Raw genomic sequence first — 26,800 nt, forward strand, 5'->3', positions numbered from 1 at the left:
TTAATAATGAATAACAACTCTTTAATGCTTCAAGACTTATAGCTTTACATGATATTAAGCATGGTAATTGCTCTTAAAAGTTGATATGTTAAGTTTGTTCAATTTCTGTGCTCTTGTAAATGCAATAATCATATTTTCTAGTTTTTGCATTCTTGTATATGCAATTTCAGTGAACTTGGAGCAAGTTGCAATTGGGACTGAACTTACTTTTATAGGGTATTTGTTTGGAATTCCATTGATGATGTGCAACTCTGAATGATACAGGTGCAACAGCCTGTTCTTATTTATCCAGGAGCATATAGGACAGTCTCAGTTGAATTGAAGGTGTCTTGCTTCTCATACATTTATCCTGCCCTTTTTATTAAGTGTATGCTAGCACAAATGCCAGCTTTATTGTATTTTAGAAATCGAATGGCATAGGTATAACTTTACATTTATTATTTTACAGATTCATCATCTTGCAGTGAATGCTTTATTGAAGAGCAGCCAAGTGAATGAAATGGAAGGAGGAGCATTGTTGGGCTTTGAGCTAGATGGGAATGGAGGTGGGGGGCAACTTGGTAATGAGACACTAAGTTGGGATGAAGCAACTTTATGCGCACCTGCTTTTCGTGTTTTGAAGCAAATGGTTCAGGGATGTGTAGCCGATGCAGTTTCCTCTGGAAATATTTTTGCAGATGCTTTATTGCAGCATCTGTACCGCTGGCTTTGCAGGTGTCTTTTGATTGAATGCAGTATACAACAAATACTGCTTTTATTATTAATAATAATTTTTTTTTTCTTTTTAATCTCTCGATCACCAACAATATGATTAGACATTTTAAGGCGCTGATAAAATTGTCTGTATCCTTTTGCAGTCCACAGTCAAAGCTACATGATCCAGCTCTTCATCGGGTTCTGCAAAAGGTCTATCCAAAAAAGTTGATCACTTCAGAATGCTTATATTTATTTGAAAAATAAGTTCTGAGACAGGCAGATTATTGATAAATTGAGACCTTGGATAGTTTTTTTAGCATGCTCAAATAATAGATTTTCTATTTGCAGGTTATGCAGAAAGTGTTTGCATTGCTGCTAGCAGAATTCCGTAAACTTGGGGCAACAATTATCTATGCAGATTTCTCCAGAATTATTGTTGATACAGGGAAAGGAGATTTAGTTGGAGCTCAAGGATATTGTGAATACTTGCTGAAAACACTTCAAAGCAGGTTATTTTTCTAGTAGGCAAAGTTTCTTTAATTTTCAGAATAGAGGAATAATGAGCCCACCACAGATGACCTGCTGTTCTGACAAAAGTATTGCATCTCCTGTGTAGAGAACTTTTTGAATGGATTGAAATGGAACCTCAGCGTTTTTGGCACTCACTTTTGTTCATGGACCAGGTATGTACATTTATTATCTACTTTTGAATAGTTCACTGCCAACCCACAAGCGTTTCCATTCTCTTTTCAATAGATTGTCAATGAAAAGAAGAAATTCTTGTCTGCTGTTTGGAAATTGCCTTTTCTAATATCTTGGCATTGTCAAACTCCCTCTTGACCCATGAAACAATATTTCTTTAACTGTTGCAGTTTATATTACACTTGCATGCTAAATTTGATGTTCATTTTTAAAGTTATAAATTAGTTGCATTTAAACTTTATCTTGTGCTGATTCATTTACTTTTTTTTATTACACTTGCATGCTAAATTTGATATTCATTTTTAAAGTTATAAATTAGTTGGATTTAAACTTTATCTTGTGCTGATTCGTTTACTTTTTTTTACTCAGTACAATTATGGAGGAATTCAAGCAAAGCTCACAGCAGGAACATCAACTGATTCAGTCATAGAAAATGAGAGTCAGCCAGACATAGTATCAAGTTGGAACATTGCTGAGTATCTTCCCAAAGCTATCCAGGTAAATCTACTGGTTTGTTTCCTCCAGATTCTCACGGACAATTTCCAATGCTAACAAATCAATGATGGGCGCTCAAATATAAATTTCAAAGTATTCTGTTTTCATTGTATAGCTATTCATTATGTTTAGCCACTAAGTTACTGATTCCGAAGCGGATCTCGGAAGCGGATACGGGATGTGGGGATTTTTTTTTGGATGTGGATGCATGAGGAAACGTATATACGTATATATATATATGTATATATATATATACATACATATATATACATACATATATATATATATATACATACATATATATATATATATACATACATATATATATATATATATATATATATATATACATATATACATATATATATACATATATACATATATATATATATATATATACATATATACATATATATATATATATATATATACATATATACATATATATATATATATATATATATATATATATATATTTAAAATATATATATATATATATATATATATATATATATATATATATATATATGCAAAGAAATGCAAGAAATATCAAATATTCGGTATGTTTAGCCACTAAGTTACCGATTCCGAATCGGATTCCGGAAGCGGGTACGGGATGTGTGGATTTTTTTTTTGGATGCGGATGCATGAGGAAACGTATATATATATATTTAAAAAAGAAAAAGAAAAAAATAAAAAATTGTCCAACATTAGCGTTTAGTCTTAATTTTTAAACAATAAGTTCAAATAGTTCATGTTCAAGATTCCAACAAAATAAAAACATAGTTAATGATTGAAGTCTAAAGATTCAATCAGTTAGAGTTTGGCTTTGAATCATAGGGATGCGCAAGAAAATCCACATTCTCATAATCATCTCCAACTGCTGAAAGATTATTTGAACCAAGCATGGTTCCACTTATGCTAGATGCACCACATGCCACGCTATCATCATCATCGTCTCCAACTATAATAAGATCATGAAGTGTTGCATCCAAATTTGCACACTCAGGGGCTACATCCCAAAGCTTTGTTGCCCCTTCCTTGTAATGATCATTCTTATGTGACAAAAGATGCAAGTTGGTGTGGACAAAGACCAAGTCCTCAGCTTTCTTGGAGCCCAACCGGTTGCGCTTCACTGAATGGATAAAGGAGTATGTACTCCAATTCCTTTCAGCAGCAGAAGAACTAGCAACCTATATAGTTGTCACAAAACATACAAATGAAAAGCAAATTAATTTTAAAGAATGTGTGAAACACTAAATTCTAAAATGCAAGTGTAAACATAAAAGTTTAAAACAAATTTACAAAACAAAATAAAAAACTTGTGATGGGACCTTGATTGCAAGAGGTTGAAGATGCTTGAAAGGTTGACCATACATGTACCACCATGTGGTAGCTCCCATTCTATTTTGGTCCTTTAGTGCAAATGGAGAATGCCTTTACCCCGAAGCAAACAACCCAAATTCTTCCATCACTTTTTCATGCATTTCTTTTAATGGGAAGAGTCTTGTAAGAGCTTTGTGGCACCCCTTAGCAACCTCCTCATCCGCAAATGGTGCAACTCTACCCGACATACCAACTACCTCCTCACTATAGTACCTAGGAGATAAGGCATATGCAAGGAGGTGCAATGGGGTAGTCATCTTATTCCAGCGATAGTGGATAATTGCTTGCACTTGTGTGCATAAGGCTTCACATTGTGTGGGGTCACTCTCATGTGCTTGTATAGAATGTTTTACCTTCTCAACCATGGTGTCCATGCCATCATACACATCCCCCAAGCAAGGTGTATCTGTATCAGCAAAACGGAGCATAGTCATGATGGGCTCGGTGAAATCCAATACATATGCCACACAAGCCCACCAACTCTCACTCAAGATCAAATCTTTGATCCTTTGTGCTCTTTCTGAATTTGAGATCTTCCATACACCCCATTGATTATTGATGACCATTTGGCCCAATGCATCTTTTGCCTTGAGGAGTCATCTCATAACAATTTTATGAGATGCAAAACGGGTCTCAACAATCTAAGCAAGTTAACAATAAGTCAATTGACAATATAATTATAAATTTTAATTTTTAACTAAATTACAAAACCATGAAACTTAGTAATTTAAAAAAATTAATTTACCTTCAGCAACTCCAATTTGGAGTATGTTCTAAAAATGGATTGTGACATGTGGTGGTTGGTCACAAACATCTGTATGTCCTCCCCCTCTTCATATATTTTCTTCACCCAATCTACTTCAGTGCCAATCCTCTGCATGATCAAGTTAAGGGAGTGAACAGTGCATGGGGTCCAAAAAATATTCTCATACAGACTCTCAACCAAAGCACCCGCACCCCTGCAATTTTTGGCATTGTCTGTGACCACCTGTACCACATTCTCACTACCCACCATCTCGATGGCCTTGATGAGAATTTTAGAAATGAATTTGTAATCCTTCACTTGCCCCTCACAATCAATAGCCCTCAAAAACATTGCCCCTTTGGGGGAAACTGCAATCACATTAATCAGTGGCCGTTTTCTTGTATCCTTCCAACCATCTGACACAATAGTTAGACCCAAGGTTTTCCAAGATTTTTTGATTGGTTGAAGGTCTTTCTCTATATGTGCCTTCTCTTGTTGCAATAGAGTTGTACGCACCTTTTCATACCCCGGGCTTGTGTAGTCAGCTGGTGATTCTTTGATTGCTACCACCATTTCCTTCCAATATGGCGATCTCACCAAGTTGAAAGGAAGCTCATTCGCATAGAGGCAACGTGCAATAGCTTCATCAACGCGGTCTCTTGCCTCCATTTTAAATGCGGTGTGCAATGGGCCTCTTTTGCGGGTTGAAATTCTCACTTCTTCCTCATCCTCTCCTGGCACAGGTACTTGCAAGAATGGGTGTTGGGAGGATGCAATTGGTTCAGTGGGTGTCTGTAGATTGCTCTTTGAGGAAGGACCTTGATAGTAGCTTTTTTTTGATCTATTGATCAAAGCATCAACAACTTCTTGTTCTCTTACAAATGAAAGTATTTCCGCACTAATCATCCTAGTACCATTTTTGCCTTTGCAGTTTGCACATTCCAAATCCTTTGCCAGTAGGGTCTATAAAATAAAGCTTCACTCAGGAATATGAGCTATTGAAAGGTTTTCCTTTGTTACTTTGACAATAATTGCACTTCCAATAGTATGAGCCACCTCTTGAAACCTGTGATATTCGTGTTGTATGTCTCCACAAAGGAGAACCTACATCAATTTTGAAATTATCAGTCCCTTCCCCTCCTTGGCCCCCCACTGAACTTTGACTAGCACTACCACCGGTATCCATTATTGCTTAGTTTTTTGCAACCTATTTTATAAGAAAATAAATATATTTTAATTAGTTCCTAACAACTATGAACATCAATGACCATGTATACAAGTGGAAAGAAGTGAGAAAAACTACTAAAATAGATACCCAAAGTTGCTTCTACATATCTTTCAAAAAAAAAAAAAATTGAAAAAAATCTTCAAGAACTTGAAAAAAATCATCAAAAACTCAAAAAAATTCATCTAAATACTCAAGAAAAGGATTGATCACTTACCTTGAATGGTTTAAACTCCTTTGAGAAAGCTATCTCTCCCTCTTCGATCGATCCTCTTCAAAAATGTTGAACTTAGCTTCACAATGAAGGAGTGGCTGTAGGTGCAAACAATGTTCTAAAATGACTCTTGTGAATACTTTTGTATTGACTTTTAGGTTATTTTAGGGTTTCATAGTGAAAAAACACTTTAAAAATTCATTCCATCACATGTCTTATTCTAACTTTAAGTCAAAAAAAAAGTTTTTTATTGTTTGTTTGGCTTTGCAAGGCGCTAGGCCCGCGGATGCTCCTGGATGCGCCCGGAAGCCTTGCGGGTGCTGGCCGGAAGCCAGCCGCAGGCTGTCGGATGCACGTGGAAGCTGTCGTGCATCCGATAGCTTGCGGCTGGCTTCCGACCAGCACCCATAGGGCTTCCAGGCGCCTTTGGAATCCATCCGCCTTCGATGCGGATGCTAGGCTTGGGAGCCACAAATCGGCTTCTGAGTGTTTAGGTATAAAAAAAATCTTATGAAACAGTTCGCAAAACTAGAGGCATTCTTTGATGGGCCAGGAAATTGTCATGTCCCCAATTTTTGCCCCTCCTTAGTGACAACATTTCTAGCAAGGTTGGTCTATTATCTGGTTCCCATAGGCCTGCAAAGCATAGAGGGAACCAACCCAGGGGCTTTGAGAGTCATGCATGAGCTTCCCAAGTAGTTTGGAGCAGTAGACAATAGTTTCCTACAATTTAGGAGGGATTCCTAATTTGTAGGGATTGAATAGGAGTGGTCTAGGAGGCATTTGGAGACCTCGACGAACGTTTTGGAGACTTAGAGTGCATCTCCTATTTTTTAGGAGGCATTCCTATTTTTAGGAGGAACTCCTAGTACAGTGACAATTCTCTCAGAGGTGCACACAGTAGGGGAGAGTCATTGGGACTCAATTTTGGTTGATTGGGGCAATCTCCTACTTTTTAAGAGCATCCCTAGATTTTAGGGATGGACTGCTAGTTGACCCATCTTGTTCGGCATCAGTCACAGACAGGTGACAAGGTCAGATTCATGTTTGATTGGTCATTTTGGGCCTTTTGGGACCATTTGGGAAATATTTTAATATATTTAAATATTTCCTAAGTTGGTGATTAAATAAATTAAATAAGGTTAAGTTTTAGCCATTTTGGAGTAATAAGGGGTTTTTTGGCCTCATCTGGATGTGCATCCTATGGTGTGATAGCTCGTTGAAAAGGTCTCAAAATTCTCTAAATCTTTCTCTTTGGTCTCAGGGCATTTCAGTGAATGGAATTCTATCTATGAGGAAAAATGTCATTTTCTAGTAACATGACCACTTTAAAATAAGAAATTATAACATTTTCACTACACAACACCACTTGGAGACACTTAGGGTTCGATTTACAATTGAGAGGGGGTTATAAAGAGATGGAAGCTTCATTCTAAGATCATCTTTTGCATATTTGACAACTTGTTATGATTTTGCTCTGAATGGGCGATTTATAGTCTGGGATGCAAACCCCAGGTTAGTGGTTGGCTGGGACGTAGCCCTCAGCAATCTTTTTACCGGATTTCTTAGGCATTGTGCGTGGTCATTAAGGACAGAGGCATCAATTCTTATTGGGGTTTCAGCGTGGCAAATCATCTTTCCAGTTGGGACGTGGTTCATTTCAGCTTGTGGAACGCCATTTGCAGTAGTTACACCACGTGGTGTATAGGATATTGCTTATATTCACCTACGTATGTATGCTGGACTCGAGAACAATCTTCACCTTCCAGTTTGACATCAAATTTGTATGTGAGCTTTGGGAAATGCATTGGGTTGATTGCTTGGCTCTATAATTCAGACAAATCTGCCTGGTACGATTTGCAATAAATCTGATTTTTGCTGCATACTTATTTATTCCAATCTTGTTTCACGTTTGTTGTTCCCTATTCCTTTCTATGTTATAAAACTATCAAAAACAAGCAAATCTTTCGGCACTTCTGTCTAGTTCTGCAAGACAACATAAATAAACAGGAAAACAAAATTAAATATAAAAAAATTACAGCAGTTTAACAGAATAGATCCATCCGGGATGTTTCAGAAATGGTCTTAAGTTATTATTGATTCACATTTTTCTGTTTCATGAAGTCCTTCATGAGTAGAACACAATTTTTTATCTTCCACAGAAGTACGATGATTCATGGCTTATACAATTATGTTATTCTTGCTAGTGTAAAAAAGCTTATGACTTTCTACTTGCATTATTATTTTGGCCCTTTGTACTTGAAGATTTGGTTCCAAGTTGGCCCTGATACAGATTAAGGTTCGGTTTGGCAGGGGATCTAGCCAAGGTTCCTCGCATGCATAGTGTTTAGATGCTTATGACAAAACTATTATTAGCAATAAGAGCATGCAAATCTTCACCAAAGTATTCATGCTCATCCTTTCTTAATCATTGCATGTATTATTAGTTGATCATTATTGACTACTATGGATATTGCAAATCTCTGGTTTGGTAGGTTAGTTTGTATAGTAGTAAAGTGACTAGTTTGAATCAAGGTCATCAAGAGACGAGTATACTTGAAAATTTTGGAGATCGATACTGATAACAATACAACTGATTTTCAAAAATAGGAGATAGGGGTACTTGGAGATACCCCCTTTTTTACAAGGGGCCCAGCAACTGCACTGGTAGACATTATGCAAAATGTGGAAGCATTCACAAGGCACGCAAACTGTTTAATGGTTAATCTGGAAATGAATTCCTCAAAAAATGTGGTCTCACCGAATGCTATGATTGCAGGGTTAGATTTTTTGAATTTAAATGTAAAGAAATGATTGCCATGATTTGCAACCCTGGTATTGGGCAACTTTTGTAGCTTTTTGGGTGCATTAAGTCTTCTATGGTAGCTTCAATGCTCCCAATGCTGGATGGACAATGGAAACAGTGCTTTTTTATTTTATTTAGAAAAGCCCTTTTTACTTGCCTTATCTTGAAGGTGATGCATGAGAAAGAACTATGATCCTAGGGGAAGATGCAGGCATGAAGTTTCCAATCCAAAACAAAGTCTTTGGGTGCAAGAAAAAAACCAGACTCGTCTCCATCTCCGAGATGTGTCTCTCAATTATGTTGGCTGGAATGCAATAACATATTATTAAGAATTGAAAGAATGCAGCCTGAGATTATCATTGACAAAGCTTCAATGACAATATTTGAATGGATATTTTTCATCTTTAATTGTCTACTTTAATCATTTCTTCTTCTAGATTTCTATCCTTTTAGTGTCATTTGAGCAAACTTTATATGCTTTGACATTTCCTATGATGTTACATTATTGGATTAAAAGTTATATTATTAGTTGGCTTACAAAATGGCTATCATTTCTAAAGAAGACCTAGGTTTGTTTGGGTATGTTGCAGAGTGTACCTTGGCAAACATGTGTTTCATTTAGAGGACCTGAGGCAAACTTGGGAAAAGATCAATCCCTGAACTTTATATTGGTTCTTTTCCTTTTTATATTCTAAGGTTGAATAATGAACCTAGAGCTTTTAGCCTTACCCATAAAGAAGACCTCCAAACACAACGAAACACACAAAAAGGACTCAATTTTTGACATAGACGAAAATTTGATGAACTTTCATTCTTGCTTGTTTCTACACAACTAGAACTAAAGATTAAATATTGAAACTTCCATAGTTACTGGATTGCTATTACCGTGCATGTGTAATAACCCACTTGTTGCCAATGAGATCACAAATGAAGATTCTGGATTGGAGGTAAGTTATTTTGGCGTTCTTTCTTTATTTTTGGTTTTTGTTTTCATTTGTTCATGGAATTAGTCTATTATTGACCCTCATAGGCTAATCAGATGGATAGAGGGTCTCAGTTGGCAGCACCAGAGGCATTTTCCTGCTCTAGAGGTCAGGGAAATGTTCAGGTTTGCTCTTCGTTCGGGTCTGATTGACATACTATTTATAGTAAGTGTCTATTTTGGGAAAAGAGTTTCTATCTCTAGCAGGGCCCTTGGACAAATTGGTGACAATGTTGAAATTTAGTATTGATGATTGGAGCAGTTATTCAGAGCCTTACTCTTTATGGTAAGAAATTGTTGTGGAATTGCTATATTTGGCAGGGGCACCCAGACTCAGTGTGTGTACAGTGATCGATTCATTTGTCGGTTGGCTCAGTTTGAGGGACTTACTATTTATATTAAGTCCATTTTAGCCAGTTGCTATTTTTGACATGACATTTAGGCATCAGACACAAGCAGCGAGTATCTGCGTTTAGAGTTATTCATCCGAAGGAGTTAATAAGCATTTGATTTCATTATTGATTATTAGTTAATTCATGCTTAGTTAATAATTAAGTGAACTTATTATTAAGTGTTAAGTTCATTGAATGTTTATTTAATAAAGTGTATTATGGCGACCATGTCTTGGAAGGAAATATAATTGAATATTGTATTTCAAGTATCAAAAAGCAAATACACTCAAAAACAAAGTTATGTCTGTGAGTTATGTGGAGTGAAAACCTGAAGCTTCTAGCCGATTTGCATTTGAGAATTATAAATGCTTTCAATGCAATGGAAAAAAGAATTCTATGGTGCATTTTTTACATTGTGAATTTGGTGTGCAAGTTGAAAGCCAAGGGTTTTCAGTTTTCCCTCGGCTGGTAGAATTGTGAATTCTACTAAGTGTTTGCACTCTGATAATGAATTGTGTCAGTGTGAATCACATCCAGAGATTAAGATTTTGCTTAATTGGTGTCTGAATTGTGAGGAACATCTGCAATACATATCAGTATCAATTTGCAGTGTGCTGGGAATGTAATTTAATTCAGATTGCTGCCTTTTAGAGGTCGGCATTTGGAGTTTAAGGCAGCCACTCTTCCTTTGCAGGTGGCTTCGTTCTAAATTCTGTGCAGTGTATGTATGATTTGGGGCATGTTGTGCTATTGAATGCGGCCAAACTAAATTGCTTTCTGTGATGTCACTTAAGAGCATCAACAGAGGGCTGCGATATTATTTTGGTTGTCTATGACTTCATACAAATCACTTCCAGGTTCCATAGCTTTTTTACAAATTAAGTTGATGCATAAAATTAGCTTGTAAGCATCTGCAACGTTATTTGGTAATCAATTTCAAATGTTTACAAGCTAATTTTATGCATCAACATCATTTATAAACAAACTATGGAACCTGAAACTGATTCATATGCAGTCATAGACAACCAAAATAATATCGCAGCCCTCTGTTGATGCTCTTATGTGACATCACAGCATTTGGTTGTGTAATAGATGCAAGACATATGTTTGATAAAATAACTATGAGGGTTTAATAATTGTGTTTCATGCAACATGTTTGACAAAATGACCCTGCTGTATGAGAGTGTTTTCAAAATGTTATGACTTTGTAATGACAACAGCTGAATGTTTAATTTATACAAAGTGTTTGTCATAATGTCAAAACAAAGTAAACAATCAATTCCAGTTAATTATTGCCATGAACTCACAGTGATATCTGATCGTCATAGTTTTACAAGTGTTTGCCAAAATGTTTGAGGAGAATTAATGTACAATCTTGGATATTGGGAACCTACACAAAGTGTTTGACAATATTCCTGGAGTCTAAAATCAACAAGATCATAGTTTAGCAAGGGTGAAGCTAGAACCTGTTGGGCTTCTTATAGAATGTGTTTTTTCCCATACTTATTGCCATTGTGATTATAATATTAGCTAATTATAGCTCCATGGGAGAACTTTGCTTTAGAATAGGTTCAAAATTATTGTTCTTTACGTATGTTGACATGATATGGTAGGTTTAGTTAGAGGATATATTTGGGTATGTTGTAGTATGCTAGTGCGATGCACAAATTTCTATGTTAACTGCTAATGTCCAAGCAATTTTTGCAATACACAAAGCTAGTGTCCAAACAATTTTTGCTAACAAGGGACAAAAAACTAGAAAAATTTAGGGCTAACACAAAAGTGACAACAAGAAATGACCACAAGAAAAGGATCTTGGTTACCATGAGAAGGAAAAAGGTTGATGCAAGGGCTAAAATGAGCTTACTAAAATATTAAGTGAGATGAACACAAAGTAGACATAAAACATCGATGAAATTGCAAGGGTATGCAATTTTTGACACTATAGATATAAAACACTCCATTGGTTTTATTTGTACTATATATAAGAAATTAGAGTGGGTGTTTGATGGTAGACCCCCTTGTAGAGTTGAGGAGTACTGCTCCTCATGAGGTTTCGAGGTAGTACCCCTAGTGGGGTCAGGGGGCACACTAACATTCTTATTTTTACAGCCATCTTTTCAAAATTTTGTTTAACACCGATATCGGGTTCTCCACCCTCAAACACCCATTTAGAGTGGTGGTTTGGAAGCAGATTCCTTGGTAGGGTTGAATGCCCTTCACAAGGATTTGGGCCAAATGAGTCCTAGTGGGGTCAAGTGTTACACCATCTTTCATTATTTTATCACTCTTTTTAACACTTCTCTTAAACACAAAGTCCTCACTAATAGTCTATTTCTAGCCAAATCTTCATTCATTAGAGAACTAACAACTATGTTAGAGAAATTAATTGGTTTAGATGGTGAGGGCTATCTAGTTGAAGATGAATATAGTCATTTTTGAATCTTTTTAAGTACTTGAACAGCTTCCTAAAGTAAGAAAGAATGCATATGAGCAAAGACAAATGATAACAAGTGGTTTAAAACTTTAATAGTCTATTTTGCATTCAATACCATCTGAGTAATTCTTTTTCTTCCAAGGTTAACCATTTGTACATGCCATCATGTTGTTTCTTTGTTTAAAACTTTGACACAAATCAAAATTGCCATCATACGTAGGAGAACTATTGAGATGACATAATTTCAGCAATGGTCGAGAGATTTGTGGAAGTACCAGAGTTGTCTTGTGGATGGCTCGGTGGCCCCTCAACATCTCTGTTGAGGAGAGTAGGGGCAAAGTGGTGCAGGAGCACCCCTGCTACAGAAGGTTTAAAAGCTACAGGAAGACTTAATATTATGTTATCAAAGGTCACAATTAATGCTATGCTAAAATATAACAAACATACAACATTACAAAATTAGAAATTATGTAAGTTGCATCCACTGGTCCGTAGGGAATCCAAGATCTTATTGTAACCGATATTGGGAAGTTGAAATATCATGTTTGTAACCGCCCAATAACATTATATAATGGGCTGGAAATCAATTAGAGTAGCACACAGCAGAGGACACTTAAAATTGTAGTCCATTTTGGTTCCTCTGGCTGTCAACAGCCACACTTCTCATGTGAAGAGTTTTGATAGTTAGTTTTGTTTTCAATAAAATCTTAGAGTAAGTTGTGTCATTTGTTTCTCCTGAATTCTGGTTTTTTTTGTCTGGTCATTCTTGGTTCCTATAAGTTGTTTTGTGGGTTCATATTAATGTTAGTTAGCTGAGAAATCAGTTGCATATATTGGGTATTAATAGTTAATGGACCAAGTTTGTGAAATCCATTTTTTTAGCAGAAAATAGCCCGTGGTGCAGAGGCTGTAAAATCTGTTTGTACTGTTTGATTTCGCTGATTTTGAAATATTTTTTTCACAAACCTAGTTCTAAAGAATTTCAGTGGAGTGATTTTGAATATCTTATCTGTTTGAAAGTTACATCCACGTATGTTTGGGTCTATGTGAATGCTAAACACCAGATTGCAGTACTGATTGAAATGAAGCTAAATGTTGGTTATCTGTGTGGGAGCTGTTTCAATACTATTACAATGGTTAATAGAAATGATTAAATCTGCTGACGGTCAGTTCATTATAATTAGTAAAGAATATTGGCCGACTATTCCTAAAGGATGTAAATCATTTTCATTCATTGGGACTGTTATCCTGTGTTTTGAAATGGTTTTGAGTTAAGTTAATTGACTATATTGGCATTGGGTTATGTTCTGGAAACATTGGGTTTGGACTGTGAAAAGAAGATAATAGAGTTGCAGGTGATTTAAAAAATATTGTTGCCTATTATAAAGTGTACACACATTTCAAGTTATTTTCAGATTGAAGAGGATGTTAAAATGAAAGGCTGAATTGATATTTAAAATGACGGTTTTGGGATGCAACTTTTGTGTTGTTCTAGGATGCTCTGAATGAAGTTTTAAATGAAATATTTGTTACAGGAAGAATACAAATTTGGGATTCTTTGGCTTTATGAGTATGCTACAGGAACTTGAATGTGTTATGAGTAATATGAGTTTTCTCGGAAAAACATGCACTTGAATTTGCCTCTATTCTATCAAGTTCATGACAGTAAAAATGGTTGGAAAATGCAGAATTGAGCATGGTCATTTCTATCTGCATCCCAAAAAGTGGGTGGACATCCTAGAAATGTGCTCTTTGATGGTATAATTTGGTGACTATTACTTGGTGGTGGTGGTAGTGTGGGCTGTTTCTTGAATTCTCAGGGACATGTCTATGGATTGCTGATTTATCTGCATTCCAATTTACTATTGCAGAAAAAACATAACTACGAGATGTGCCAGTGGAGTTGTGGGATGCAGAATCAAAATAAGTTGACTTAGATGCTTCCATTGCTCAAATCTTTTCATTCACTAGGTCTTAGTGCTAAATCTGTAACTTCGATATCATACTGATCTGATTGCACAAGATCATTCAGATCTGTTCTTGCATGAAAGGCCTATTAATACTTGCTCCTTGTCTAAGGCATGATCGGCGTCTCCCTTGGGTGATGATATTTAAGTATGAAACTAAACTAACCTTAGTTTGATAACAAACATTAATTATCTGATTTTGGCACTGATTATGGGAAGTCAGGTAAAGGCTGACCTAGATGGGGTCATGTCCCTTCAAGGGACATGCCCTTTGGTTACTTTATCTATTTGGGGTTTGGTTGTAGTTAAAGGACACCCAAACAAGTACAAGTCTGCTCCTTTAAGCAAGTCTGCCCCTTACGAATTAATGCAGAGATAAAGAAATTCAGAATAATAAATATATTATAGACATTTCTTCATACAAGCCTGATTAAGGAAGATCATCTTCAGCAAGCATAGAGAAAGGTATTATCTCAGATTTGATCACTTAGAATTTGCAAAAACTTTACATGGTATTAGAGCTCTAGTAGTCGAACCTAGGCTTTGCAAATTAAACAATCAGACTTGATATATATCTAGCATCATTCTTCTATCTTCAATGACATGCAATCAGACATGAGGACAGGTTTGATGGGAAATAACACTTTGATGTTTGGAAATTCAGAATCATGATGTTTCTTGAAGAAAATGATATAAAACAATTTGTCAATTCAGCATCCAAACAACTTGCTGTTGAACCTAATAAAACTATTTGGAGTAAAGGAAACAAAAAAGCCACGTAGATCATATTAGATGGAGTAAAAAATGAAATAGTTCCATGCTAACAAAACATCAAGCCACATTAAATATTATGAATGCATTATTAAATGCATATGAGGTCAACAATGCAACTAGGGTCCTCCCACTAAAAAGACAACTAAATCATATACAAATAAAGAAGGGAGAATCGATGAATTCGTACTTCGCAAGGGTTGCCAGTCTAAGAGATGAACTTGCAAGTATAGGAACCATAATTGACAACAAGGAACTAACACTGATGGCTATAGAAGGGTTAACAGATTCATGCAAAACGTTCGCACAAGGAGTAAGTGCCAGAGACAATCTTCCTGACTTCAATAGATTTAAGGGAGATTGTCTTCAGGAAGAATCTAGAAAACTTAAGAAAGGGGGACAGTTGAATATTGAAAACGAAGAATTTCATGTTCTCAACACAAATTCCTATAAAGGTAAGAAAAAGTATTTCAAGAAGAAGGGTAATCAAAGGAATGACAAACCTAAGAAAGATCTATCCAAAGTAAAATGCTTCAAATGAGAAAAGTTTGGACGCTACAGATCTAATTTCCTTGAGAATTCTAAACAAGTAAACTGTACAAACATTACTAATGAAGATAACTATGATCTTGAGAATCGTGTATTTTATTCGACACTATCAAATGAAGTATCAAGCAAGGCATGGGTGATTGAGAGTGGACCATCTTGACATATTACAGGATACAAAGAAGCACTAGACTCTATATCTGAAGAAGTTGATGGCGAAGTTACTATCGATGATAATTTTGCTCATTCAGTCAAAGGAATTGGGAATTGCACCTTGAAACTAAAGTTGAGTAGTTCTCTACATCTCAAAGGAGTACTATATGTACCGGGAATAAAAAGGAATCTAATCTCAGTTACAACACTTGAAGATGATGGACATAATGTTGCATTCATGGACGGTAAAGTAATGATTTGGGCTAAGAACTCTTCATTTAAGAAAGTAAATTTGATTGGTCAAAGAAAGGGTACTTGTATGAATTAAATTCAAAACCTAGTCAACCCATTCAAGCCTTAATTCATGAAGCTACTGATCTAAATGAAATATGACACAGAAGGTTAGAACATTTAAATTTTAAAACCTTATCGACTATGGAGAAGATGGTTATTGGTTTACCTTAGTTAAATAAATATCATTCAAGCATATGCAAATGATGCGCTTTGGGTAAGAACATCAAAAGTCCATTTCATGATAGCACTAGAAAAACTAACAATGTTTTGGAATTAATCCACCTAACGTGGACCTATGTTTGTTCCTTCACTTGGAGGATTCGGGTATTATATAATTTTTATAGATCACTTCTCTAGGAAACTTTGGATTTACTTCTTAAAATGTAAATAATAAGAAGAAACCCTTAAGAGATTTAAAGAATTTAAAACCTTAATTGAAAACTTAGCACGACATAAAATTAAAACTCTTAGGACTGATAATGGAGAGGAATATACCTCAAATTTGTTTAAAGAGTTTTGTAGGGAAACAAGAATTAAGAGGGAGTATACCGTTCCTTATATAACCCATAACAAAACGGGTTAGCAAAAAGGAAGAATAGGACAATTATAGAAGCTGCAAGAGTTATGATATTTGATCACAATCTAGAATATTATTTTTGGGTAGAAGCCTCTTGTACTACTGTCTATATTCAAAACAAAGTTCTCACTCCTCCCTTAGAGATAAAACTCCTGAAGAAGTCTTTACTAAGGTTAAACCTAATATAAGTTATCTTAGGATTTTTGGGTGCCTAGTATATATACATGTTCCAAAAGAAAAGAGAACTAAGTTAGAACCCTCTGGGAGGAAAGGTATTTTTGTAGGGTATAGTGAAACATCTAAAGCATATAGGATTTTCATACTTGGTCAGAAAAATATTGAACTTAGTAGGGATGTAATTTTTGAAGAAGATTTAGAATTCAAAAGAGCCCTAAATTTTGGAGATCCCTCTCACTTACCTATTTCTGAAGAAAATACTGAATCTGAGTCTCAGAGGGAGGACATTGAAAAAATTGAAGATGAAATTCAAAATCTCAATCTTGAAGAAACTCAAAATTCTAAAAAAAGACCACATCGGGCCATTAAGACAGTAGAGGAAGCACAAGACTTTGCTGCACCATTTGGAACATTTAGAGTAAGTAAAAGACCCAAAAGATTTTTTAGTTATGCAGTAAACATGAATGATTTGTCTAAATCAGAACCAACCAATATTTCAGATGCTATTAAACATATAGCTTGGAAGGATGCCATGACAGAAGAATACCAATCCATTATGAAGAATGATGTTTGAGAAATTGTTCCAAGACTTGAAGGAAAATCTGTTGTTTTTTCCAAGTGGATATTTAAAATCAAGCATTTTGCTGACGGTAGCATTGAAAAATATAAAGCCAAATTCGTAGCCGGGGGTTTCTCTTAGAAAGTGGGGATTGATTATGAAGAAACCTTTGCTCCTGTTGCTAGATACACCTCCGTAAGAGCAGTCCTAGCTATTGTAGCATCGAAGATATGGAAAGTACATCAGATGGATGTAAAAACAACATTTTTGAATGGAAAGATTACAAAAGAGGTGTATTTGGAGCAACCTAAAGGATTTGAAACTCATAACCCTAAAATTTTTGTTTTCAGGCTCAAGAAAGCTCTCTATGGGCTTAAACAGGCTCCAAGGGCATGGAATTGATAAGTATCTCACTGTCTTAGGATTCTCCAAGAATGAAGCTGATCCAAATCTATATTATAAAAGGGATAAAGATGATATGGTAATTTTGATTCTGTATGTTGATGATTTACTAATAACAGGTGATGATCATCTCATAGATCAATGCAAAAAAGATCTAATTAGAGAATTTGAGATGAAAGATTTAGGACTCCTTGATTACTTCCTAGGATTGGAAGTATGGTAGAATTTTGACAACATCATACTCAATCAAGGAAAGTATACATTAGATATCTTGAAGAGATTTGGAATGTGGAATTGTAGGTCCATGTTTTCTCCCATGGACACTAATTTACATAAACTTAAGGAAGCAACAACAAAATCACCTTCCATAGATTCTACTCTTTACAGACAGATGATTGGGTCTCTTACGTACTTAGTAAATACAAGACCTGATATTTGTTATATTGTTAATGCATTAAGTTAGTTTGTGTGTGAGCCAAAGGAGATTCACCTAGTTGCAGTCAAACACATCATGAGATACTTAGAAGGCACTCTTAACCTTGGGCTCAAGTATGAGAAAGTTGAATTGGATCTACATGGATACATAGACTCAGATTGGGCTGGAAGTGTTACTAACAAGAAAAGAACTTCAGGATGTTGTCTCAGTTTAGGCTCAGCAATGATATCATGGATATGCAGAAAGCAGTCTTTAGTAGCACAAAGTTCCGCAGAAGCCGAATATATTTCAACAGCAATGGCCTCTTGTGAAGTAGTTTGGCTTAGAAAGTTACTTGTGGGATTATTTGGTCAAGCCATGAATCCTACAATTATTCGTTGTGATAATCAAAGTTCAATCAAGCTTTCTGTGAATCCAGTTTTTCATGATAGGTCCAAACATATCAAAATTCCTTACCACTATGTAAGAGATATGGTAGATATGAATACTATAAAATTAGAATACATTTGCACTGCTGATCAGGCAACATATATTCTTACCAAACCCCTCTCTCGAGTAAAGATAGATCACTTCAGGAAAAGACTTGGTATGGTTGAATTGTAATACATTTGTATTCTTTAAATTAGTAATAAAATAATTTTTATTGTTAGGCTATTGACTGTTATGGGCTGCACCATTTGAATTCATTATCTAAGAGGTGATGATTTTTGAGATAATGAACACTTGTATAAAAGACATTACGAGAGATGACGATCTCTTATATAATGTGCTAAATAGTAGAGATCTACCGTTAGATCTAGATGAGTTCAAGATGACATTGTGATGTAGACATCGTTATGCCTATGAGTCACAATTTCGATAAAGGAAGAATATTATTAGTCTTTGAAGTCTATATTGTGTTCTAGTAGATCTTAACTCAGAATCATGTTGTGATATAGGAGTGCCAGTACATATGAGTCACAACTTGGATAAATGAAGAATTTAAATATTCTCCAGATGTTATCCTGTATATTGTATTCTTTTCAATACTGTTATCACTAGTATCAATGATACGTCATATCACAAGTATAGTAATATGACATAGTATCATGTGTTCGATGATACCACATACTAGGAAGATTTAGATAGATATAGAGTACCATTCTATGCTTATTCATCATAATTGGTGATGCTAGATATGTTATCTTTCAATATTATTATCGAGTTAAGAGGGAATGTTAAATCTGTAACTTCGATATTATACTGATCTGATTGCGCAAGATCATTCAGATCTGTTCTGGCATGAATGGCCTATTAATACTTGCTCCTTGTCTAAGGCATGATCGGCATCTCCCTTGGGTGATGATATTAAGTATGAAACTAAACTAACCTTAGTTAGTTTGATAACAAACATTAATTATCTTCCTTTGGCGCCAATTATGGGAAGTCAGGTAAAGGCCGACCTAGATAGGGTCATGTCCCTTAGGGTCCGTTTGGTGAGCGGAATAGGAATACGTATTCTGGAATAGAACGTATTCTTGTTCTCCATTTGGTTCAGCCAATATTTGATGGGAATTGGTGGACCCGAAAATTTATGTTTTCTAAAATAAAAAAAATGGAATAGGAATACGTATTCCGATACCACCTATTTTGGTGGAATTGCAAAACCCCATTTTTGGGCCAAAAATGGAATACGTATTCCATTTTTGCTTCGTATTCCAATCCCGTTTTGGTGCATCCAAACAAGGAATTCAAAATTTTTGGAATACGTATTCCTATTCCGCTCACCAAACGGGCCCTTAAAGGGACATGCCCTTTGGTTACCTTATATATGTGGGGTTTGGTTGTAGTTGAAGGACACACAAACAAGTACAAGTCTGCCCCTTACGAATTAATGCAGAGATAAAGAAATTCAGAATAATAAATCTATTATAGACATTTCTTCATACAAGCCTGATTAAGAAAGATCATCTTCAGCAAGCATAGAGAAAGGTATCATCTCAGATTTGATCACTTAGAATTTGCAGAAACTTTGCACTTAGGAACTTAGATAGCCAACACACTTTTAATGTGTATGTCAGTGAGATTCCTTGTCGTTCTTCTAATCTGGCTACATCAAGTAATGTCAATGATGACGATCTTTATGAAAATCCATATGATAGTGATTGCCAATCTTTTTATTTTAGTGTTGAACAATGAATATCTATAATTAAGAGTCAATAGATTTCCAGAATCCAGGAGATTATTGCAAACTGTTTCCGGATTCAATTGTGCAAGTATTTTTACATTGACATTTTGGATCACACTTTGTGATCCGTCATCGGGAAGAATGATAGAGAGCCAAAGGATAATATCTATCATGGCATTTGAGTGTGACAAGTTGATATCCAAATTGTACATTTTTTATTTTTATGATTTTTTTTGATGTCCAGATAATACTTTTTATTTTTATGGTGGTTTTTGTTTATAATATGCATATTATGTGGTATTCGTAACTTAAATCCTGTGTTAAAGCTGCAACTACATATGTATATATGATTTATTTTGTATGGATGTACGCAAAATGAACCCTAGCTCAAATGTGTTTGCTGTAAGGCAAACCCGAACCTGAGCTGAAAGCTTATAAGAAGTTCAGACTTTGTCAGATTTTCTCTTAACTTTTCAAAAACTTCAAAGGCGTGTGATATTTTTAATACGCAGCCGTAAAACAAACCTCCACATGATCAAATGCAAATTGCAGTCTCAGAATATTTGAAGCTTTGTGAATTCCTAGCCAGGTTCTCTGTCCTGTACTGTAATATGTAGAAATTTAAAATGATATTTGATCTGTGCATGGAGCACAAAGTGTAGAAACTCTGAAATAGTATTGATTTTTCTTTTTTATTTCAAAATGGCCCTTTCTCCAATAAATAACTTTTCCACTGTATGGTATAAAATTTAAATACTATTGATTTATTTCATTTCTATTTTCCTGATTTCTAGATGGCATGTGTTAAGTTTTTTATTTAACTTCCCTTTCGTCCTGTGTTATATTGTTGTGTTTCTTAATTATTATAAACAAAAATGGATTTCTTGCAGTATATACTATAAATAACTTGTAAAGTTATTAAAAAGTTGAGACATAAATTTTGACAAAGTACAAATTGTTGTGTTATAAATAACTTTCACTGTATGATATACTGGCTATTGATTTATTTCATGTTCTATTTTCCCGGTTTCTGGATTGCGTGTGTTATGTTTTTTAATTCAAATTTCCTTGTGTCCTGTGTTATATTGTTGTGTTTCTTAGTTATTATTAACAAAAATGGATTTCTAGCAGTCTCCTTGTTAGAAATGAGATTCTTCTAGCTTAGTATCTGGAACTCCCTTTCCAAAGGCCTTTAAGTTTTTTGAATTTTTATTTGCAAGAATTATAGATCGATAGATAATCACACCTGTGTCCATTAATCAATGTTATATCACAGTGTATTACAAGGTTGTAAAACACATTGCTTCTTGGATGCAGGATTATTTTGTTGTCATAGTTTCTGAGTTTATATACCTTCCATGGAAGCACTCACAAGAACAGGCTGCTTTTCGGGCTGCTGCAAGGGATGGAAGTTTCTGCACGCCATCTGTTACAATTGCAGCAGCAGCTGATGTTGAATCAGAGGAAGTGTCATTCCTCAAGGAACAGGTATCTGATGTAAAATTGTTAACTCATTTTTCTATTCTCTTGCACTCCTTCAATGTTAAAAATTCTTACACAATCAAATTCCAGAAAACTGACATGTGTTTCTAATGGATTGTGGAAACCTGATTACTTTTATTGACACTTGTTTTTATTATAGTATTAAATAAGAAAATCAGGGTGCTTCAGATAATACCAAGGGGATGGTGGAGAAGTTCATCATATAGTTAAGATTTGCATTATTCTTGCAGATTGCTTCATACTTCACAGACAAGCTTCTCAGAATTGTCCGTGACACACAGCGTCACATTACTGCTAGAGGAAGAAGAGAGGATGCTACTGTAGAAGCTATTTCCCACGAGTTCCCAAAATTGGCAGGATCCTACCTACCAATGGGTGATAGTGCATTGGAATTCATCAAGCATGTTTCTGCTGTTCTTGCTCTTGATCACCGCGTTCAACATGATGTTTTGGTATATATCTACATCCAAAAGCCCTTTAGTTCATCTGTATTTTTTGTTTGGTGCAATGCTGATCAAGCTATGATTTTGGGGAATGCTAATAGTCTAGACACCAGATATATCAACAAAATTAGTTCTTGTTTCCTACTAATTTCTTCTTTTTATTTTGATATTTTTGTCAGTTTGTCTATTAAAGGTTTTGAATGCTATTACTTTTGAAAGTGGATAAAATAGGTATATATATAGCGAAAATGGAATGATTAATGGTTTCTAGCGAAGTTTCTCTTCTAGGATGCATGTTAACTTCATTGAGTATCGACATCATTGTAGAGAAACAACTAAGACTGAACAATATCATTATAATGAGGATAATTCTATTCTTTTGGGAGAATTTTTCTATTTGTAGGTAGTAGTCTTGTTCAGTGTGTGTTGTCTACATCTTAAAATCCTGGACATGATTGCTGTAGATAATCAAAAGTTTATTGAGTTATTTATAATCCCAAACTCGTAGGATTTTATATGAAAATTATAAAAGTGATTATACTGCCATTTTGTCATGGAAGTAAATGAGTGTCCCAGTTAATTTGATTGGTAGAGATGAATGCAATGACTAATGCATATTCAGAAATTCACGCAGAAAGATTAATCATTCAGAACTCTTACTTTTGGGCCAGGTCATGCGCAAGAATCTTCTTAAGTTGGTGCATGTAAAAGAATTCTCTCCAGAGGCAGAATTTCGAGATCCTTGTTTGTCATTCACGCTTCCTAATGTTATTTGCAGGTAAAGACATGGAATCCATATTGAGATATTTAATATTTATTCTGGCAGTAGCTGTTTCAGTTTCTATTATTATTTCTTGAAAATCACCTAATAGTTTATCTATCTTTAGCTATTTAAATAGAGTTCTGATATGATATATGCATTAAGTTGAAAATTTGAAGAAAGTTTTGCTCCCAAACTAAGTGGCTTTATTTTAAAAATATGAGGTCACACTGAAGGCAGTTGTCTTATTTTTCTGCCACAATATCCGTTCTATTACAAGAGAGTTGAAACTATCAACAAGTTGACTGAAAATGGCAGAACGGAGGGTGTTTTAAAGGCTAAAAGGTCACCTATAATGAAGAGATGCTAATAATAATCTTAGATGGCAGTCCTTTCAATACATTATATTATAGAATATAGACATACAGTTAAGACCATTTGGCCAATTATTACAACAGCCAAATCCCATATAAGCAAGTTTAAGGTACAACCCATAGCTGGAAAACTAAGTCGCCAGATTTGTGCTAGACAGGCCGGATCCAGATTTGGATCTGATCCTTGAGGGTCCAGGCAGAATCAAGGATCCTGCCCGGATCCTAGAGCCACAGCCCGAGTATCCACAGGCAGAATTAAGGATCCTGCCCGGATTCTCAAGGATGGAAAGGAGGAAAAGGAGGGAATCATTCGCATTTCAATCATTCAATGCATTCAAAAAGCATAAAAAATATTGGTTGGTGCATTGAATGATTGAAATTCGAATCGATTCCCTCCTTTCCATTTCAGTGACCCAGGTGATCCACCCTTCACTGGTTGTCTAAGCGTCCCAACAAAAACTTTTATAATAAAAAATAAAGATTACAGCAACTTTCAACAGCCAATCAAGAAAGACGAAAAATAGCGTCAAACTTAAAACTAAGAAGCAATAAAATAAAACTAAAACAGTGGTAAATTATAACACCTGAATCTGGGAACTCAGCATACACATGAACCATATCATAAAAAAGATGGTATGAGAGTCCCAATCATATGGTATATGGATTGTTTCGTGGGTGAATTCTATTTCTTCTTCTATTGATGGTAGTGTCTGATAAAGAGTAAAAGAACATGCTTCAATTGCCGTGTCTGTTATTACTTAGGTTATCTTATGTTTTAAATCTTCTCCATTAATATCAACTCAAGTGGTGCAGTGGGAAATATTCCTCTTATTTTCATTTCGATCGTTGGTAGTACTATGGTTACTCATGAAAGTGTTCTGTGTTCGTGTTCCAGTTATTGTAATGACTGCAGGGATTTGGATCTGTGTCGTGATGCTGCATTGCTTGAGCATGATTGGCGATGTTCTGTACCGCAATGTGGTCAGCCGTACAACAAAGAATGGATTGAAAATGCACTTATCCAAATTATTCGGCAGAGGGAGCGCCTATATCATGTACAGGATCTTGTATGCTCAAAGTGTCATCAAATCAAGTCATCCCATCTTGCTGATCAATGCAGTTGTGCTGGTTCTTTCCTTTGTACAGATGATCCAGTCGGATTTCTTTCTAAAATGCAGGTCTTCCTGAACATTGCAGTGTTCCACCAATTTTCTCTTCTTAAAGAATGTGCTTCATGGATTTTAGAGGCTACCTAGACATGATTTCATTCTCTAATCATGCTGTAACATATGTATAAAAGAATTCCTGCCTGTTTTTCCTTTAGAGTTGTACTCTAGGTTTTCTTAATGTGGTATGAGTTCACTTATCTTGATTAATTTTTATGCGACTGTTGTAAAAAATACTAGCACTAACAAAATACAGTGGTGTAGAGGATTTCTACCCCACCACACCATTTACTATTCCATTGCGATTGTTGTAAAAAATATTAGTTCCAACAAAATAAGTTGGTAAAGTACTATTTCTGATACGATTGTTCTAAAAACTAGTACACGCACCTAAAAGACGTGCAAGGGAATGTGAATAGGTTTTTGATCTGAAATCACAAATAAAGATTTAGATAATAGAAGATAACATATAGAAGTGAAGCTCTGCAAACTCGTAGTATTAGACGATCTTGTACATAGGGGTGGTATTATACCATCTTGTACATAGGGGTTTTGTTTTTGGAGAGTGTTCTTTTGTATTTAATGTTGGTCATTATAGATAATTATGGCATTGAATATGTAGAAAGATATTAGAAAAAGTATTTGTAAATATTATTTTGTTTTGTATTTTCTTTGTGATTAGTAAGTGGGAATTTATTAAAAGAAAAAAAAAGAAATATAATTGATAAATTCGAAAAGAATCTATTAAATGAAGGAAAAAGATTAAATTGTAGTACTTAAAAAGTGGGATAACAAATAACTTTACATTTGGGCTTTGTATGAGATTAATTGTATGTGAGCTTCCTTGTTTCCAATAATATTGCATGGATGCATTTTCATTTTGCATTAGTGTTCAAAAGAGAAGGCAAGCTCTATACAAAGATCCTATATAGATTTGACTTTGGAGATTGTTGTAAAGGTGAAGCCATTTCTTTCAATTATACCTATATCAATTATGGATCCATCTAATGTGAGACCTTGTGATTTGTGTATAGTGATAGCTCATTGGATGGTTAACAGTGTTTGTGTTTGCCTACCTCAAACAATGGATTGTATTGGAATAGTATTTTGGTTTGCTTCATCTCAAGGCGAACCATTTTAACTATCAAATTTAGTTGGATCAAATGTTGACAATTATGGGGGGTTTAGAGCCTAAGGGGACCTATAGTTGGGTTTCATGAAGTTATAAAGTTTTTTTTCCATTGGGGTTACTTTGAACTCTTTGAAATCACATGTACACGCACTTGCTACTTTCAATTGTTCAATACACTTCCTACAACCACTAGAAATACATTTTGCAAGATTTTAAATTGTTGTTTCATTATACTTGTTGCAATTCACTTACACATTCGACATAGTAGATGGTGAAGTACTACTTAAAATATAAATTACGTGAATAGATTGTTGAAGATTTATCATGACCTAATAAACAAAGCAAATGTTAAATAACTCTTGTTTAAACAAAAAGAATCTTTAAAATGAATATAATACTCATGCATAAAAGCCTAATATGATTGTCACATTTATAACAGTAACAAGTATAAAAAATGATAATCCCTTGATAATTTATTGAAAGCTATTAAAGATGTTTCATGAAAGTACATATCTATCAATTTATGTCACGCCTTATATTTTTAATAAAAAAGAACCATAGCATAGAATTTTGCCATAATTTTGCCATAAATTCTCTACTACATCACATACAAGCTATAAAAGTTTAAAACAAAATGTGGGTTAGCTTTCATATTTAGTCTCTATATACGCCCTTGTGGGTCAACTAAAATGACCACCCAACCCTCTAAAATGAAGCCTTGAAAGTTGTGTACAACAACTTAAAGGCATAATAATCTCAAGCAAGTCTTTGATGATTGGAAATTGAAATTTGTGCCTTGTTTATTTTAAATTGGTTATAGTTTAAAATTCTAAAAGAATGAGTTAGAGATCATGCTCTTTTTAAACATATAAATAAAAACATTTTTTCTCTTACAAGAGTGATGCTTTGCTTCTAATACAAAAATTTAGGGGCTTTTCCTTAATCATAATGCATATAAACCTTTGAGCTCATGTCAATGTGAGCTTGAGATTTGAAATCCATTTTTATATGCTTTTGAAAGTTTGAATTCATTGAACAAAATGGGTACACTTTAATTGCTAGGTTTTATTAGTTCTTTAAAAAAATATCAATTAGGGGAAAGTACTTAGTAGTCATCTAGGCTAACTTGACACACTTAGAACTCCTAAATCAAAAATTGAATTTCAACAATTGTGTCTATGTATGCGAGTTGACATCTTAAATATATGATTTGGCGTTGAAGTATTCACGAATATTTGTTTGTAGAAATCGTCAAACACTAAGTGTTAAGAAAATAACATTTTTAAACATACC

General features: G+C 34.8%; 1 protein-coding gene across 1 annotated transcript in view; it reads left to right on the plus strand.

Moving 5' to 3' along the window:
• LOC149539209 (DNA polymerase epsilon catalytic subunit A-like) overlaps window positions 1-24,820 on the plus strand; it is a 106,859-nt gene extending 82,039 nt beyond the window's left edge. Inside the window, exons 40-49 of the mRNA XM_089800543.1 lie at window positions 265-324; window positions 449-714; window positions 858-906; window positions 1,045-1,205; window positions 1,313-1,379; window positions 1,768-1,896; window positions 21,447-21,617; window positions 21,863-22,084; window positions 22,747-22,853; window positions 24,105-24,820. Coding sequence (XP_089656669.1) covers window positions 265-324; window positions 449-714; window positions 858-906; window positions 1,045-1,205; window positions 1,313-1,379; window positions 1,768-1,896; window positions 21,447-21,617; window positions 21,863-22,084; window positions 22,747-22,853; window positions 24,105-24,465 — 1,593 coding nt within the window. The 3' untranslated portion in view covers window positions 24,466-24,820. The remainder of the gene's footprint in view (window positions 1-264; window positions 325-448; window positions 715-857; window positions 907-1,044; window positions 1,206-1,312; window positions 1,380-1,767; window positions 1,897-21,446; window positions 21,618-21,862; window positions 22,085-22,746; window positions 22,854-24,104) is intronic.
• Window positions 24,821-26,800: the final 1,980 nt, after the last annotated feature.

This window comes from Cupressus sempervirens, chromosome 9 (assembly GCF_028749045.1).
Source record: "Cupressus sempervirens isolate cs-2001-9-10 chromosome 9, ASM2874904v1, whole genome shotgun sequence".
NCBI classification, from domain to species: Eukaryota; Viridiplantae; Streptophyta; class Pinopsida; order Cupressales; family Cupressaceae; genus Cupressus; species Cupressus sempervirens.